Source organism: Coenobita brevimanus, chromosome 65 (genome assembly GCF_032717465.1).
Source record: "Coenobita brevimanus isolate Jiangsu-jjx chromosome 65, ASM3271746v2, whole genome shotgun sequence".
NCBI classification, from domain to species: Eukaryota; Metazoa; Arthropoda; class Malacostraca; order Decapoda; family Coenobitidae; genus Coenobita; species Coenobita brevimanus.
In genome coordinates, this window is record NC_137018.1 from 49,749,091 (window position 1) to 49,768,762 (window position 19,672).

Sequence of the window (19,672 nt, forward strand, 5' to 3'; positions counted from 1 at the left end):
AGCCTGTTTCAACCCCCTCCCCCTTTTTCTTTAATGCTTCTTGAGTGACATCTGTCTGCATTTGCAAAAAACATAATGGTAAATCCTGGTTGATGAAATTTTATGCCATGCAAGACCTTCACTTGTTCTAATCAGTGGCATAATCATCCACATCAGGCAATACAGAACCAGAAGAGGTTCTTTCATCTTAAGAACCAAAGGATTAGTTTCCTCTGGTACAATCTCCCTCACCTTTTCAAGTTAGGCCTATACCTAGTGCCAGGGGCAAGGCTGTTTGTAACATCAATGTGGCCACCATTTTCCTATGCCAATACAAGGGTTCTTAATCATAAGGTGTCATGGCTCAGTGGGTTACAGCGCTCCGCTCTGACCGAAGGGTCGGAGGATCGAATCCACCCAAGGGTCATTGGTAGACATCAGGAAGGGCATCCGGTCATAAAGTGCTACACGCTCCAAACCAAAGTCCTCTACCCAGGAGCAACGCCTTAGCCCTTATCCAAAAAAGGGGTACCTGGCGTAAAAGTCACTACCCAAGCTTATAGACAACATTGTTGGCCAACACACATTATTACACTATCTTCCAAGCCCTGTTTCCCACACTACCTCACAGTACAGTAATGACTCCACCCTGCTGCAAACTTATACCAAGCCAAAGTAAAACAACTACGGTACCATCAGGATCAATGAGCTAGATCAATAAGTACGACAGTTAATGGAATATTAACTCCAAGGCTGCAGTGTTCCTTTCAAAAGGCATTTCCTTTAGTCTGCAACATCCTTCCAAAATCTTGGATACTTGTCCAGCATTTCCTTATGACATAAAGCACATGTTTGCACTGACCAACAGTAGCAGCCGTGGCTTAGTGCGTTAAAGTGCTCTGCTCTGACTGAAGGGTCGGAGGTTTGAGTCCACCCAAGCGTCATTGGCAGACATCAGGAGGGGCAGCCAGTCATAAAATGCTAGCTACACACTCCAAACCAAAGTTCTCTACCCAGGGGCAATGCCTTAGCCCTTAACAAAGAGAGGAGTCATGGCTTTTTTTTTTTCTTTTTTCTTTTTCTTTTTTTTTCTTTTAAAGGAACTAAAAATTGAGTGACACAACCTTAATTTTTCACAGTGGTTGGCAGTGGCTACTTCCAGCCTGTCTGTGTGCTATACTCTTTCACTTTAAGTAAGCATGAAATTTCCATCTCTCCATCTCGAATGTTGAGCTGTAACAACTAATAACAGAATATGGTGCTAGTCACAAAGGACTGCTATGGAGAAGGATTTAGTGCCATAGTATTGTCATATTCCGCCACTGAGCTACAGGAAATGAGATGCAAAATGATAAATATCACTGCCAAATTGAGGTGAATAAACTAAAGTCTTGTTGGCCAAAAATCATGCTCTGACAATCCAAAACATGGTGTCTTCAACTTACCACTACACGTGAAGCTGGGCACCTACAGTAGTCTTCTAGCTTGTTTAAATTGCAAGTAGAATGAATTATTTAACTGTGTACGGTATGCATTTGTAACCAATCTATGAAAACGCTTGGAGAAAAATGCCAGTTTTTCCAAAACTTCACACTGTCAATATTCCACCTGACTAAATCTGACATTAATGATAAGCACAGAGCCAATACCAGTAATATAAATTCACACTTTCAAGTAAAACTGAATTTGATGTACCATAGTGTTGCACAATCTGTTACGAGTCTGATACAGAGACAGATAATAAATTCATCAGCAATGAATATCAGACAGTAGATATTAATTCTGTATTAGTCACCTCATAATTATCATGGTGGGAAAGAGGATTAGGATGATATGTCTATATGTAAGAAAAATCTCAATATTACAATATAAACAATGTAACTGCTTTGCCAAAGGATGGTTATGAATATGGAATCACCAAAGTACACACAACAGATAAAAGAAATTTAAGGGAGTAATGTAAATCACAAAAACCTTTATCCAATTACCAGCATATCTAGCAATAATTTGTTGGCCTAGAATGTTTGTTTCTTATAAAAAAAAAAAAAAAAAAAAAAAAATCAGAGGTAGTCAATTAAAAAAAATAAAATATTCTGAGGTTGTCAGCAGCCTAAACGATGAGAAGTGATAACCAGAAGTCTACTCCAATAGTGTTTCTAAGCTTCCAAGAGTGACAGCATTGTACAGTACATCTGTAACGCAAAGTAATAAGTACAGTGACTAAAAAATTATAGCCATCACAAATATGAAAAATATTGGTATGGTACATAAAAACATATGTATGGTCCATTTCACGGACATTCTATTAATAGCTCTCATTTCCATGCCCTCTTTCCATTTTTTTTCCAATTCCTGCCTCACACCACCTATTTGCAGTGAAAGTAAGGGATTATTAATATGGTATGGTACAGGTAAGTTTGAGTGTCACATACTGTATGAAAGTTGGTACCTGAACTGATACAGCTACGCCAGTACAGTACTACGTGATGGATATAAAACTAGTGCAACTGGTCTGCAAAGGCCTACACACAACAACAATCCTTTCCCCAGATCTGATGTGTCACCAATGTACACCACATTCCACATATACCAGTAACTTATTCTAGTCTCACTATTAACAATGACAGTACTGCACCATACTTCATTAGGTTTTCATGAAATTTGCGATCTATGATCTAGTCAAAATCTGTTAGCAATAAGCAGACCTAGGCATACATGTCCATGCTTACAAAATAAGTTAGAATACCGGTATTTGTGATTAGTACAGTGCTGTCAACTATGAGTACAAATTAATGGGTACATTACTGTTGTTCACCAATAAAACCTCATGAACATGCCCTGAAGAGCCGAGGGAAGATAATGGCAATTTTAACTTAATCTGCAGTAGCTGAGAGATAGCTACAGACTGCTAACAATAACATGACAAAACCCAAATTACATTAGGATTTACTATGGGACCTCATAAAGTAGTAAATAAACTGGCTTTGATGAAATAAGGGGGAAACAGTAAGGGGACATGGCCAGGAGGGGATAAAAGATGAGGCTGAATAATTAATGCCTGACACAACACTGCCTCATTGGCTTTACTAACTCGTTTTCCCTATGTTTACACTCCAGGAATTAAGGTTCTACAATGATATTTACACACCAAATTAGCAAAGAGAAAGACCCTTTTTTTTTAATTATTAACCCAGTTAACTCATACACAAGGTATTGTAGCTTACTACAATTATCCAGTATGGTAGTTAACCCCAGCTAATTTGATAAAAATTCCTATTTTCTGAGGTCCACCCCAAGTACAATCAACACTAAATATGGATTAGGCCTAGCTAGCAGTTAATCAAATTCTTTAAATAGCTAATTTGGTACAAAAGTCCTTTTTTGTCGCAAGCACAGTGGACCACCCTAATTACAATCATACAATCAATGCTAAATAGGGTATTATGGTCATCCTAGGATTTCTCACTTCAAAAACTAGGTTGCTAAAATCCAGATAGCTGCAGGATTACATGAAGGAGCAAGTACAAACATAAAACCATCAACACAGTGCAAAATAAGCCATACAACTGATCACTCATCTTTCAGCCCCTCTGAAATCTTGCTTCACCTCAAATGCAATAACCTATTGTACCTTCTTCTTTTTCTCCTTAACCTCTTTAATACAGTATTATCGTCTTGAGATTATTCCTTCTACACCCATACAATTTTCTTCAACTTCGGAAATGCCTCATACAATTACAGAATTTTCTCCTCAGTAAAGTACAGTACGGTAGTAGTAGTAGTTGTTCCCTAGGCAGTCTGGCCGAACAGCCCCGAATCCCTAAGGAAGGCCATACAGAGCTCTCAAGGAGTGTATGTTGTTTTGCTGGCATAGGTGATTGTGTGCAATGCAGTCTTCCATAATGTGTTGTGTTACATTTTGGACAGGCATCAGTGATGCAGTCATCCAGCCTCTTGTGGTAACTTACGAGGGCTGGATGATGCCCACATCACAGTAAAGTACAGTACAGCAGTCTGATTGTGGCTGCAGTAAAATTATGACATCCTCATGGTGAGGTAGTAAACTGCACTCCTTTAATCGGTTCTGCACTGGGGGGAGGGGGGAATATACCCCTTTATGCCGGCTGATTTCGGATTTTATTTTTTTCTGGCTAAATGGGCTTAATAAATCAATATAAGATCCCCGGCACAAATAAAAGTAATCACCAGTGCCAGAAAGTTGGTTAGTTGAGTCAGTTTGGTGCCACTCAACCTCTGAAATCTTCAAGGTTACTGAAAGAGCAGAGCGGCTGAGAGCCTGTGAAGACTGTCGGACACCTCCAGCAATCCTGAATCAGTGTTGTGTGCGTAGCGGAGAAATGTCTGACGTTAGCGTGACATGTTATTACAGTACCTTCCATTTTACTTTGATTGCTTACAATTACTTCTCATTGCTGCCGGACGTAGATCTACATCACTGACAGTTTACAGGGGGATGCATACGGCACCATATCTACATCCCTTGCACGGTATATACAAGTTAATGCTGTAGCAACACAAATTCTTATGATCTACCCGGTACCCGGTATATTAAATCACTAAACTAGGAGCGGTGCTGGAGAAAGACACCTTCACATGGCGGCACCAACATCACCACAAAGCAGCTCATATCTGTGGCTATACAAACGTCCTTCATCTCTCACACTATCCCCCAAAAGATGGTGGACTGCAGGAATGAGGCAACATCAACCTGCAGTCCAGTGGGTTCATGTCTTAGTGAGTTTGGGGCTGTCAGAATAACAACAAACTAAAAGTATTATTCAAGTTGTTCATATCATAATTTCTTTATCATGTCAGTATCTTTGTCAGGTATTATCAATGACCACACCATGCTCATTAACAAACGTTTAGTACTTCAATTTCTCTTCCCTAAAGACAAAAAGAGCCTGCACATATTCCTACAGGTACCGGTACTGTATTCATTCAAATACCTGTTGCAATACAGAGCATAATAATCTTGCTTGTCAAAAACTGCACAATCACTACTCAGCATTCATGATTTTGGTGATCCTCCACCTCTGGGATGGTACAGATTACTGTAGTCAGTCTACTGTTGCCTACTATGTAATGCTACTATTTTTCTGGCAAACAGAAATCTCAGTATTGCCTACTGTTCCACTGGCAGAATGCTAAATACAGCTACAATCCAAGATTATTTAAGAAACACAGTTTGCAACTGACATCATAAGTTATCATTACCAAAGATTAGTTCTTGTGTAGCCTAGCTTACCTATCAAATACACTATTATCAGCTACTGTAATCTCAATACCAACCATCATCACTAGCTAGGTAAATGGTTGGTCCTCTTCTAGTTCAAGGCAAGCAGACATGACCAAGCAAAAACTGCCAGATATCAGTATTGAGGTCAATATCCTTCATTGCCATCAGCAGTAGATAAGTTAACATAAAATGCTAAGATACAATATTATCCTGTCATATGTAGCTATTAGCTGGATATTCCTTAGTTACAGTACAGTGGTAACAAGAAAGTACTGGTATAAACCTGCTGTATACTAAATTTTATTCATCTGTCATCTTTTATCCCTTAAAAAAAAAGGGGTAGCTAAGTCCTTTATTTGGTACTGTGTTGAACTATGGTATGGTAGCTATTATTCCGATGTCACATTCCGTAATACTGTTCACTGTAGTACTATTGTGTCAAACTAATCACACTTAACACTTATCACTACCAATCTCACTCAATCTCATATAACAGAGAATACTGTAGCTGGCTACCGGTAATTTTGTTAATAAAATGACAGTAGCATATGTACCACAGTTTCTTCATTTACTGACCGTGCACAAGATGGTATTTATAAACTAGTACTCTGCTGGTGCAGTTACTGACATAAAATAATAGCTAATTATACTGAGATAATACACTGTATTAGGGCTAATGATCAAGATCAATGCCAATATTCAACTAGCTACCGTACTTTAAACAGCTAGAAGCTATCTGAACAATGTCTCTGGTATAATTCTCTCAGGACAAATATAATTTCAAAAAATGATCTTAAAATATAAAGTTTGCAACTGAGTTCTAATATACAGTAACCAAAACAGGAATCATGATACCCAGTTCTCAAAGTACAGTACACTGAGTACAGTACTGTACCTTCAAACAGACAGTGCCAGTATGGATAATTCTGTTTGATCTCATTTCCAATGATCATGGGATGGGATACCTGGTAAATCAAGATTTAAATGAAAGATGAATAATACAGAAACGAAATGTATTCACTTACCGTAATTTCCTTCTTCTCCTTCTGAATTTTCTTGACATCAGCATCGGATATGGCAAGGGGGTCACTCTCCTCAATCATTTCAATGTCACTTGAGTCATCCTTAATCACTTCATTTGTGATTTTAATATCATCATCATCCTCTGTGTACTTCTTTGGCGTCTTTCTCGCACGTAACTGGCGGGTGACAGGGATTTCCTGTATTTCATCAGTGCTATTACCTTTCGATCTCTTGCCTTCTTTCGTTTTTGTTGTGCTGTTGTTGTTATTGTTGCTCTCATTCTTGTCCTTCTTGGTTGGAGTTTTCTCATTTTCTCCCTTTTTGTCGTCTGAGGTCGTTTTTTCTTCACTCGCATCATCTTTCTTTTCTTTTTCCTCAGTCTTGGATTCACCATCTTTGCTCTCAGGCTTTTTCTCACTATCACTACTTTTATCCTCATCATCTTTCACCTCCTTCCCATCACTTTTCTCATCAGTTTCACTATTCTTTTCTTCTGATTTGTCATCCTTGCCCTTCTCCACTTCACTGTTTTCACCTTCACCATCCACTGCACTATCACTCGCACTTCCCTTTTCCTCTTTCCCGTCACCACCATCTTTCTGTTCCCCATCCACTTCCATTTTCTCTCCGTTTTTCTCCCCCTTCTCCTTCTCTGAGTCCCGAGTTCTTTCTACCGCCACACTGAGTTTCTGTTTAGGAATGTCTTCAAAACCCCCATCTTCCCGTCCATTCTGTTCCCCCGAGTCCAGTTCTTCTCCCTTCTCCATGTCACCATTTATCTGCGGCTTTTCTGACTCCCCGTTCTGCAGCTTTACTTCATCTACCTCCTTCATTCCATTGATGGCCTTCACTTTCTCACTCTCTGCTGGAAAAATTAAAAACAATTAGTTTCTTACTGAGGATGAATTCTGGCACTTGTATGAATCATCATCATCATCATCATCATCAAATCCTGTGTTGTCCCATGAGAAGCATAGGAGCCCCGGGCTAGGCGAGTTGGTCCTAACATATAAGATGAGAGTAACCAGCCTTGCTCATCCCGCAGTGGCATTACATGTGCATTAAGTTCCAACCACCCCTTGGATATAGTTGGAGCACCTTAATTACCCACTGAACCACCAGGTGCCATAGTTTGGTTATATGGTTACCACCCAGTGTAGTAAATGGTTTCCTGGTGTACAAGAAACCATTTGGCTTGTCACTCAGTGTAGAGGCATTCATAGACAGAAGGAAAGGAAAGAAAGAAGGAAAGATGGACATAAGTGAAAGGAAGGAAAGAAGGAAGTGAGGAAAGGGCAACCACCCAAGAGCAGGCTACATCAAATGAGTCGACGGTGAGTGTCCCCACCTACCACTATGATGAAAATAATAATAAATGAGTGAATGGTGAGCATCCCCACCTACCACTATGATGAAAATAAAAATATAATAATAAGTGGTAACAAAGGAGCCTGTAGGCATTTCTGTCATGAACAATCTTAATCAACTCCAGGATTAAGTGTCTGGCAACAGAGACAAGGCTAAAAGAGCAACTACCTCTTATTCTGAACACTGATTGCAACATCTAATGCAATTAGCAACGAACTCCATTTATTCACGCTTGCAAAGACCATTACTAAACCTCGGCATTATTAACTACAGTAGGCATCTTAAAATGAAGTCAGCACCTGGGATATGAGCTTTTAAACAATTACCCTACTCCAACAATACTATGAAACTTGGTAACTTGAAGACTCATTACACGCCCATTATTAAGTAAACCAAAAAGCAATTTCCAGGCACCAAGCTAAAAGTTAACAATAATCATATCAAAAGTTGCAATAATAGCCTGAACTCAATATTCCACCCAAACATCAGCCTTTGTGAATAATATATGACTCCACTCTCATATTACTTCCATATTAGACCTGTCCTACCCTCACTTAAAATGGTGATTTAATATTCATGTATACAATAACCAGTAGCTAGCATTCTCCCAATGGTCAGGACTGGTTAGCTGTGTGATTAAAAAGAACATGAACATAAAAGTGAGAGTCTGTCTACTCAAAGCCTGAAACACATACCATGCATTTGGAAAATAAATAAAAATAATAATAAAATGAAAAATACTGTTCACATAGCCTGGGCTCACAAAAACACTCATTCAGGAATACATCTAGCACAGCTGGAAACAGACAAACTGAATATGATGTGTGTGGGTGAGGGGAGGGGGGTTAATATGGTTTTGTTTCCAAGATGTGGATTGGTGGAGCTATCTGTGGGTGGAACATTGTCTGAGAGTTTATGTTCACAGCATACATAACACAAAAAGTGACCAAAGCAAGAAGTGAGAACAGCATACATAACACAAAAAGTGACCAAAGCAAGAAGTGAGAGATGGTGAATGATTTTACATATGCCACAAGTTACAGCACACACACACACACACACACACACACACACACACACACACACACACAATCATTGAAGGAGAGGGTGAAAGATGGTGACAAACTGCATGTGAAAAGGAAAGAAAAGGGACTGAAGAGTGAACAAGGGAGAATGAAACTAAAGCAAAATTACATGAGGGGAGGAAAAAAAAAATGTTAAGATAGTGACTACAACAAGGTGATGAATTGCAATGACAGGACACAGTCGAGAACTAATACAGCCTCAAAAGAGAGAGAGAGAGAGAGAGAGAATGTGTGTGTGTGATTATATATATATATATATATATATATATATATATATATATATATATATATATATATACTGTATATGAACAAAGAGTTATGCCATAAACAAGATCTACCAAAAGCTTACAGCTTATAAAATTTTTATACAGATGGTGACTTTACACTAGATCTATCTATCTATACAACAGATAAGGGATACAAAAATACAACACTAGACTGATATGGTACATGTAATAACGTCATGTAAAAGAGATAAGCAGAGCAGGTAGTTACGTGCGACAGTAACATGCTATGAACATATCATTAAGCCTAAAATCACAAAAGCAGTTTACTTATAACAAGGCTGAAGAAAGTCACAAAATGGATAATTCATAGGACCTCTTAACTCACACAATAACCATACTAAACAATAATATGCAGTAAATGATAATGGCTAGACAGTGTTTGCAATATAATTCTGGGCAGATCATTAGCAATTCAAAACAAGGAGCAAATATCTATACCGGTATCTACCGGTACATATCCATCCATCCATACCGGTACATACATACCAGCATATATTTTTTTGACATGACCAAATATCTTGCTTAAAATCTGACTCGGGCAAAAGGTCTCGACCAACAATATGATGACGTTCTTTTTACAGAATTGTGATTACGTTAACATCAACACACGAACCAAATTTATTCTGCATAGGAGTGATACTGAATTGGAGGTGTTGTTGCTGTGGTCACAAGCTCATCTAGACATGAGCCTGGCGTATTGAAAGCTGAAACTGCCCTTCTGCAAATCCATCCTCTTTTCAGGGGACAGAGAGGGATTTGTGGGACATCTATATAACCAAGAAGCAGAGACACCTGGTTATACTGGTGCCACTGCAAGAAGGTGCCGCTCTCCAGCCCCTACCTGCAGGGGTTACATACAACATTCATTATCTCTCTTCACTACAAGAGGTCTCCCCTATGCTGAATAAAATTATCCACCAATGGAAAAATAAAACAGCTACCGTATAATTACTATATCACCCTACTGAAAGGGTTTACAAACTCAAATTCTCAACTATCCCCAAATCTTTTATCATGAGGAATACTGTACTGGGTTCAACATACCAACTGTGGGCTCCTCCAAGGTGGCTGTGGCCTCACCCTCGGACATCTTGGAGGTCAAGTCTGAAAGAAGGGGGGACATTAGGCCTCTGCGCTAGCCTGATTAATATAATGAACTTCTGCCTCTTACAAGACTTTTACTTCTACATGACAAACTCCTGCTTGTCTATGGTTTATTATACAGTACCGGTACACACTGGTATTGACAGAGTACCTACTTTAATCATTACAAGTAGCGTGTGCAGAACTACTGGTATTAGTAACATCCAGTATCATATATTTTCTCAGTTTATCTAGTTTCTATGTAAGGCACAGTGGTGTAATTTTAAAGGGATACCAATATTTAACATATCCCTCCATCCAGGTACTGTACAGTACTGGTACTGCACAAATTATTTTATCTACCACCGCCACCTCCAGACGCCATAATCCCGTAAGGGGTGGCCATTTGACTTTGAGTTAGTTGTTTTACGAGGAGGGACACTAACCCTCCACCAACCCACTTGTTGACACGTATTATTTTATGCTGAACAGTAAAATCATCTCTTATATGAAAGGTCTCAATTAAAATAACACGTAAAACACCCACACAAACACAATGTAAATAAGACTGATAAGTCTGAAATAACTATTAATAACCAGATAAAGCTTAAATTCCTTTCTTAATCTTACACTGTAGCCTAATGATCTGTTTAACATGATTAACTATTCTTACTGTAAATCTAAAGACAATGCAGATTACGGTACTTAATGTACTATATGCATTACCAGTACATAGTTCTGCTATGATACATTGCATGAACTCTAATGTTACTGGTAACTGTAGCTACCGTACTAGCTAAGCAGAAATATGTCTTTCCACTTCTGTGATGTTCTTGTTAGTTGTATGGTTTCTTAAAACATTGCACCACTAAACCTTCATTCATTATTTTCATATATACCCAGTAACAAAAGAAGCATGCCTAACATTAATGTATGGTGTTTAGTCTATGGTACAATTTCACCTATGTTAATAACAGACTACTGAGATAATGTGATCCATCCATTTGCAGGTGACACAGATACCATTCACAAAAAGTTGAAAAGAAGAAGGAAAAAAAAGTCTTTCTACTGAGAATGACCTACAAGGAAATACTGTATCAACAGAAAGTCTCTCTAGTAAGCTGGATAAAATTATCTGGCATTGCCCATAAATTCATAATATAACTCTTCACATGGTAGAAGTTGGAGGACACTTCCTGAAGCTCTCATCCTGAGGGGTCGTCTTGAGGTGAGAAAAATCAACTAAAAATTAACAGAATAACGTAGCTACAGTACCAATAGCTATGTCCTCGGGCTAAGGTTAACCCTTTCAATAAGACAACTATTTTTTTTCCACTCCTAGATGACACAGTTCAATTTATAGTCTTCTCAGAGTAATGGCTTTAAAAATTTATTCCAATGATTTTTTCAGTACAGTGGCAACTCAAAACTTTTATCTATTTTGCTACTATGCTACCTGATGAGTTACTGATACCTTAGCTTAAGAGAGACTTCTCAGAGTGAACAGCAGTACAGTATGTGTACTACCACTGTAGCGTTATAAACAGCAGATATATAGGTACAGTATTGGTATATTCACTCCAACTATTCCTACAGTAATAAAATACAGGTGGAGGGGGGAAAAGGGAGGGGGAGGCCGAGGATGAGATGGAGGGATGGGGTGGAGAGGTATATGAGAGAGGGGGGGGGTGAGTTGGGAGCAGGGCAGTGAAATGGCGGGGGACAGGGCAACTTGGAGGCGATTTGTTTGTGGCCACCCCAAACAGGACTGAGGCGTCTGGCAATAGATAGATAGATAGATGTTTACTATAGAGGACTATTCTGCCACTTTACTCAACCTCTTACCATATCTAATCTCAATTTTCACTAGACTTGTCTAAAATGCCATGTTAGAAATTGTACTGTAATTCTCGATTGCTAGAGCATAATGATCATTCATTCTGAGGTGTCTCTCTAAGCTGTATAAAATCACCAGGGAGAGGACGAGAGGAATGCATGCATAAAATGCTGCAACAGGCATAACTGTATTGAAAGGGTTAATGGAAATAGGGTAGCTAGTTCCTAACCCTTAAGTCACTAAAACTGTGTCCTCAGCTGAGTAAAACCATCAACCAATAGCAAGACTAAAATTAGGTCATCATACAGAATGGGGTTAATCAGGCTGCAATGGATATGGTACGGTACTACTACCAACCTAACCAAGTCTAATATCATCTCCATCACTATCCCCACCCCAATCCCACCTAAATCTTAATTTCTGTCAACCAGTTTTTGGGACCTCACATCCTACTGAAACACACAGGTCACACTTTCATTCACTACCTAATCATCATCATAATTATCACCACCCACTCCACTTCAAACCTCCTGCTCTCAAACACCACAGTGTACTCTTTTTACTTTAACTCAGTCTAAAATTGCCACTTAGCTACCTAGATCTTGACTGCCGTTGTAACAATAGAACATGGTGCTAGGCACATTGAAGTGCTATGGAATGACTGCAGAGCCATGGAATTCTTTTGTCATTGTGATACATGAAATAACCTGCAAAAGGTAAAAAATCTGGGTCAAGCTATGGTGAATCAATTATATAGGAGCAAACTATTCACAATGACCAGTCCAACCTTCAGTTGTTAGGGAATAATGAGGACACAAGTCAAGAGTGAAAGCAGTGGAAATGAGTTATTTAAGAGGAGCCTGTGGAGTACATGGAGAGACAGACTGACGAATGAGGATATAAAGGAGCGCTGTGGTGTTGATGTGGATGTGATAGGAAGCATTATGAGGAACACACTGAGGTGGTTTGGCCATGTGGTGAGGATGAAGGGTGAAAGACTGACGAAGAGAGTGTATGTGAGTGAGGTGGAGGGGGGAAGAGGGAGGGGGAGGCCGAGGATGAGATGGAGGGATGGGGTGGAGAGGTATATGAGAGAGGGGGGTGTGAGCATGGGGTGGAGAGGTATATGAGAGAGGGGGGTGTGAGTTGGGAGCAGGGCAGTGAAATGGCGGGGGACAGGGTGACGTGGAGGCGATTTGTTTGTGGCCACCCCAAACGGGATTGAGGCGTCTGGCAATAGATAGAATAGATAGACAACAAGAGGGCCACATTACTGCTGCTGCTTTGTCCCTATTGCCCATCAGGAGCACAGTCCCAGACCTTGATTAATCAGTCCTGATATTTAAGGCAAGTGATCAGCCTTGCCCCTCCATGGCATTATGTGAGTAATTAACCCCCAACCGATCCTCAGTTTTACACCCTCATTATGACTAGATCACTAAGTATCCATTCACTAGGTACTGTATATAGCTGGTTAGCATCCATAGTATGAAATGGTTTTCAGGGTTAGGCTACCAGTTTAACCTTTTGGCTTGTCATTCTATGCTGAGTCACATGAACATAACACTACATTAAGTGAGTACAGTAGATGATAATCACTGTTACAGAATAAGTTTACTATAAGGTGTCCAATACCAAAATTGAGTCTGAATACATTATTCTTATTACTGTACAGTCCCAGTGAAGTTGTCTTGCCAGCTTCAGTAAACCTGAACTCAGCTTTGCTTGGAATTTTACCATACACAGGTCATTTGAGCAAGCCTAGTAAAGCGCCATGAAGGAGACACAAACAATCCTGGATTTAACAGTTCCCTTTAACAACCAACAATATATGGTATATAACCAGTACAGTATGTGTGTGTACAGTACTGACAAGTACTGTAAGCCCTGTTACAATACCCTATGCTTTGGAATGCAGACCATAACAATGCTATAAACTAGCTAAATGAAGGCTCTACAGTAAATGAGTAAAGACATTAGGAGATCTGTCTAATCAAACCAACACTACCCTACCACAATAGTAATAATAAAAAAATAAAAAAAAAAATCTGGTCTCAGTCTAACCACATGACAATTCATCCCTGAAATAAATACCTGTACTTTTTTTTTTTTTCCAGCCAGGCAAGAATTATATACAGTAATATTGACTAAAAGCAAATAAAACCCTGACAAAGCAGCACCTGAAGCACACAAATATCTGCCCTATAACTGCCTCCAGCCCAGGTCTCTATCTATCTATCTATTGCCAGACGCCTCAATCCCGTTTGGGGTGGCCACAAACAAATCGCCTCCAAGTCGCCCTGTCCCCCGCCATTTCACTGCCCTGCTCCCAACTCGCACCCCCCTCTCTCATATACCTCTCCACCCCATCCCTCCATCTCATCCTCGGCCTCCCCCTCCCTCTTCCCCCCTCCACCTCACTCACATACACTCTCTTCATCAGTCTTTCACCCTCCATCCTCTCCACATGGCCAAACCACCTCAGTGTGTTCCTCATAACGCTTCCTATCACATCCACATCCACACCACAACGCTCCTTTATATCCTCATTCGTCAGCCTGTCTCTCCATGTGACTCCACAGGCTCCTCTTAAATAACTCATTTCCACTGCTCTCACTCTTGACTTGTGTCCTTCCAACAACGTCCAAGCTTCACTTCCATACGTTAGAGATGGTATCACAATACTGTCATGTAGTAACTTTTTCACTTCCATGCTCACTTCCCTGTTTCTTATCACTGCTTTCAAAGAACCAGCAACCTTTCTTCCCTGCTGTACCCTTTCAAGCACTTCACCCTCCAAACCTCCATCCTTCCTCATCACACTACCCAAGTACTTAAACGTACCGGTACTCACATTTTCCAATTCCTCACCATCCAACCTCGCTGTACATTCACTGACTTCACCTCTCTCAAAGACCATCACTTTACTCTTCCCTACATTCACCTTTAGATTCCGTTTCTTACACACTCTCCCAAACTCATCCACCAAGCCTTGCAGCTCCCCTTCGTCTTCACTCAACAACACAGTATCATCTGCAAACAACAGTACAGGGAGTTTCCAAACACTATCCTCTCTCACCAGGGCCACTCCAACATCCACTACCCTACCTTGTACCTCTTTTATTACCCCATCCATGTACAGATTGAACAACCATGGCAACATGACACATCCCTGTTTCAACCCAACTTTCAAAGAGAAAAATTCACTTAGTTCACCATCCACACGCACTGCAGCCTTTGCACCATCGTACATACTCTTCACAGCATTCAACAACTTCCCATCTACTCCATATATTCTTAATACTTTCCACAATCCTTGTCTATCCACCCTGTCACATGCTCTCTCCAAATCCATGAAAGCCGCATACAACTTCTTTCACTTCTCTAGAAACTTTTCCACTAAAGTTCTAAGAATGAATATCTGATCTACACAACCTTTTCCCTTCCTAAAGCCTCCCTGTTCTTCTCCAACTAATTTCTCTGTTCTTTCTCTAACTCTGTCAATAAGTATCCTACCATACACTTTTCCTATTATACTAAGAAGACAAATGCCCCTATGATTACCACACACTTCTTTTTCCCCTATTCCTTTGTACAAGGGAATAATTATACCTGACTTCCAATCCCAAGGTAAATGTCTAATTACTGCATGAATTACATTTCAGCACTGAATATGACCATTCATCCCCATACATCAGCTTGAAGTTCATATAACAGTGATGACCTGGAGGCCAATACACTGTAAGCTATATACCATACTTAAGCATTTCAGTACCATGACATCTTGTTTGCTTTAATCTTGCTATCACCAGATTTTATTCAGCTTTGGCAAGCCCCTTAAGCAGTGAGGAGGTTAAAAACAGCTATATCTAACCCCTACAGTTCAAAAGGCTTTTGTAAATTCCTTAAAATCATCTGGAGCCTGCAAGAATACAAGATATCACTATGCTGAAAAAAGTTAACTGGTTTCAATTAGCCAACACAACTTGGATAAACCGAACTTTAATTTAATATGGATATTATTGAATTAATGTGACAGTAATATAGGGTTGTTATGACATGCTTAACAGGGAGGAAGGATATGAGGGAGGATGGGTCATTACCGAGAAAGGCCACAAAAATGCCTAAAAAGTCATCCCTCAAAGGATGTAGCAGGAAGTAGACAAACAGAAAAACACAGTGGGTAAGACAATTACAGATATGATGATAATAGAAAGTCACAGATAACTGGCTGCAAAAAAAAATTTTTGGATGACACTACAGTAAGTTACATAGGCTATGTAGATAATGTAACAGATAGAAACATAAGACAGATCAAGGTACGGTAGGCTGCAGATTGTTAAGGCATACTACCATATGTACTAAGCAGGAATGTAAGAGAAGCAAAATAACAAAAAAAAAAAAAAAAAAAAAAAGTCCTCTCTCTCCCTTGCTTCAGGTATCAGAGGGTATTATGAACAAGGCACAATACAGTATCTGTTTTCTGGATGACTCCACACACACAGGCTAATTACCGGTATCATCAATAACCATTACACTTTCATTAACTGGAATATAATTCACATCACCCTAATACTCTACAAGACCACCTTTTTTTCCTTAAAGGATTTCCCATACACAATAACTGTCATCCAAGTCCAATATCAAACCTTTCACCAGAACAAGCAAACAGTACTAAACAAAATAAACAACATAATGAATTATAACAAACCAGTAAGCATGAATGCATATGGTACAAATCAAAGTAACCAAACTGACACCCTCTTACTTTACCCTCAAGCACCTTATCTTATATATATTTATATATATATATATATATATATATATATATATATATATATATATATATATAAACCACTGTAAACAAAAATATGCAAACTACATAAACTGCAAATATGAGGGTCAAAGATCAAACACTGCCTGGACACCAAACCCTATCCCAACCCACCTGGCATCTAACCTCACAAGTCATGACCTACTTTCGAATGTCAACAAAAACAGGCAAGCAAACACACGTACAAACAAAAACCACCAAACCCACATGCTAAAACAGCTGTGGGAAGTAATATATGCAGGTAAACTGGACACAGGTACTCTCTAAACACGTGGACAATTGAATACGTAAACATACTCACCCACGTGTGCAAAGGTTGTTGACATTTTGAACACTATACACTCAAGATCAGGTGTGGACAAGACTGGGGATAATGTGTGTCTGTTTCAAACTTTGGCAGTGTTTTAGTGCCCAGATTACAATCGTGTCTAACTTAAGACGATATCAGAGAGAAAGAAGAATGAACACTATTTTCTCAGGACATTACAACTGACGAAATTTCATGAAAATGAAAAAAGATCCTGCATCATGATAACCAAGAAACTTCTGTGGAAACAAATTATGACAGACGAATCGGTAATAGACCGGTATTTCACAAAATATTTTTGAGTCATAATTCGTGAAGACAAATTCCATGAAAAATTCATCATAAGTTCTGGAAGTGCCGATTTACGAAGTTAGCTACATTAACATGACTGACGGAGTGCAATATTTACGTTGACATTTTTTGTTTCAACGCCTGAAGAAAATCGTGATACTACACACATGTAACAAACGCAAAATTATGGCAGTATACGATAGTAGTTTGCTTGTATGGCAATATGCTAATCCTAATAATTTTTACCAATTAAACAGTTCAGAAATCAAAGGTCAAACATTCAAAACAAGCAACTGTTCATCTACCCTTGATAAAAATTTATACCTGTACAAACATGAGTAAGCAATATCAAAGCAACCTACTGAATGTCAAAGTATGAACCAAAGTACATAACCAAAAAATTCAAGGACAAACAAAACTTCAGTTATCACCCAAATGATAACCCATATGAATTAATTTAGTCAAAGAAAACAATGCTGAGATTGTCAAAGCAAAACACACACACACACACACACACACACACACACACACACTGAACCCAGAAGAGACCTAGCAAAGCAACCTAAATAATGTCAAAGCACGTACATACATACATACATACACGCACACAAACATATACAAGCACCTGAGAGAGAGAGAGAGAGAGAGAGAGAGAGTGGATGTTGGGGAGAGTGCGAGGGGAGAAAGAAATGGTGGGGGTGTGGGAGAAAAGGGGGGAAGGGGGGAGTGGGGTTACTGTACTAGGGTGGTTGTGTACGTATCCTAGATATGCGTGTACGTGTGTGCGTCAAATGATGTGTACACTTCCCACAGAGTGCCTGGCATGTGCACCACCACTCTCCCCACACCCATGTACACCTCCCCCTCTCGCTCCTCCCCGTGTGCGTATGTACGTTTATGTGCGTGTGTGCGTGAAAAACTTGCGTGGGTCTCCCCCCCTCCCACCCCCAACCCAGAGAGTGTGTGCGTATGTAAGTGTGTGTGCGTGGCGCTGTGTGCGTGTGTGTACAACTTGTGCGCCCCCCTGTAAACCCCCCCATCGCCCCAACCCCCCTCCTTCCCCCCGCACTGCTGCCGCTCCGCTTTGTTCCACACCACACCAGGGGCGCAACCCTCACCCCACTCCGCACCCCCACTCACCGCCCCCACTCCGCCCACACACCCCACACGCCCACACCCTTCACCTCACACACCCACCATACCTCAACCCACACCCCTAAACCTGCAAACTCCCACTGAAACCCCAACAAACCCACTCAGGACCCCACACTCCCAGCCCACTCAGTGCCAGTGGGTTACGTCCCTAGTCCCGCCCGGCTCTACTCACTCCACCGGCGGCTAGACTCTACCCGGCAGGTCACATATCTAACTGGCATATTACACCTTTACTCCACCTCTCTTGCACTCTCCTCCACCTAGCCAGGCTCCAGCTCCACCAGTCAGGCCTCACACACGTTGCTGTAGCGAACACGACATTCAAAGTTGCGCGGTAAAACGTGTGTCTGGGGTTTCGCGCCTTCACTAGTTGACCGTTTCATCTGTCACACACAACTTTATACGCAATTTCCACTCTTGGAGAGCCACTGAGGACACTTTGAAGCACATCACTACACGCGGCACCATTACTTACATATCTGAGCACCACTTTGGATTTCGGTTAACGTCAATGTCACTGGGAAATATCGAAAATACTAGTCAACCATCAGCTCCGAGGTGCACCCACTGGCCCAATATGGCGGCGACTGGTCACGTGACGGAAAACAGTGACGTCACCCCCAGCGCCACCACAGCCAATCAGAGCCCTGGGTTTACGTCACGTGACCCGCGGACCAGCTTCAGCCAATCAGAGGCCAGGGATGCCGACTTATATGCCCCTATTCCCTTGAACCCCCCAACAACCCCCCCCACACCTCCGCTCTTCCACTGGCCTCCCCCACCCCCCTATTAAATCCCTCACCCCCATGAATCCCTCTGTGAACCCCCTATTTTTGACCCACAACCCCCCCACTCAACCCCCACCTCCCCCACCCCTTGGCACCCCCTCCTCCACAACCCCACTATCATAACTCCCCCAAACCCTAACTTCACAACCCCCAGTGCCACCTCCAAAACCCCACTACAACCCCACTAACTTCAGTGGCACTAACCCCAACCCCCAGAAACCCCCTAGCATCCCCAACAAACCTCTTTAACTCAGTGGCACCCCTACAAACCCCCACAGTCCCCTCCTTCATCGCCCACGTCAGGAAAAGCCAGCCTCCACGTGGTCAAGACGGCCCCTCCTCCACCACGCTGACCTTCATGCTGCCAAGTTCATT

At 40.8% G+C, this 19,672-nt stretch overlaps 1 protein-coding gene across 7 annotated transcripts in view; it reads right to left on the reverse strand.

The window, feature by feature from the left end:
* MEP-1 (zinc finger protein MEP-1) overlaps nucleotides 1-19,090 on the reverse strand; it is a 58,542-nt gene extending 39,452 nt beyond the window's left edge. For 3 of the 7 annotated variants that reach the window (XM_080276320.1, XM_080276319.1, XM_080276316.1), the window contains exons 1-3: nucleotides 18,985-19,090; nucleotides 10,047-10,106; nucleotides 6,265-7,124 (exon numbers count right to left, since the gene is read on the reverse strand). In XM_080276320.1, coding sequence (XP_080132446.1) covers nucleotides 6,265-7,124; nucleotides 10,047-10,092 — 906 coding nt within the window. In that variant the 5' untranslated portion in view covers nucleotides 10,093-10,106; nucleotides 18,985-19,090. Of the gene's footprint in view, nucleotides 1-6,264; nucleotides 7,128-10,046; nucleotides 10,107-18,681; nucleotides 18,719-18,984 lie in introns of those variants that run through there. The other 4 variants (XM_080276317.1, XM_080276318.1, XM_080276314.1 and 1 more) reach the window with 2 other exon arrangements.
* Nucleotides 19,091-19,672: the final 582 nt, after the last annotated feature.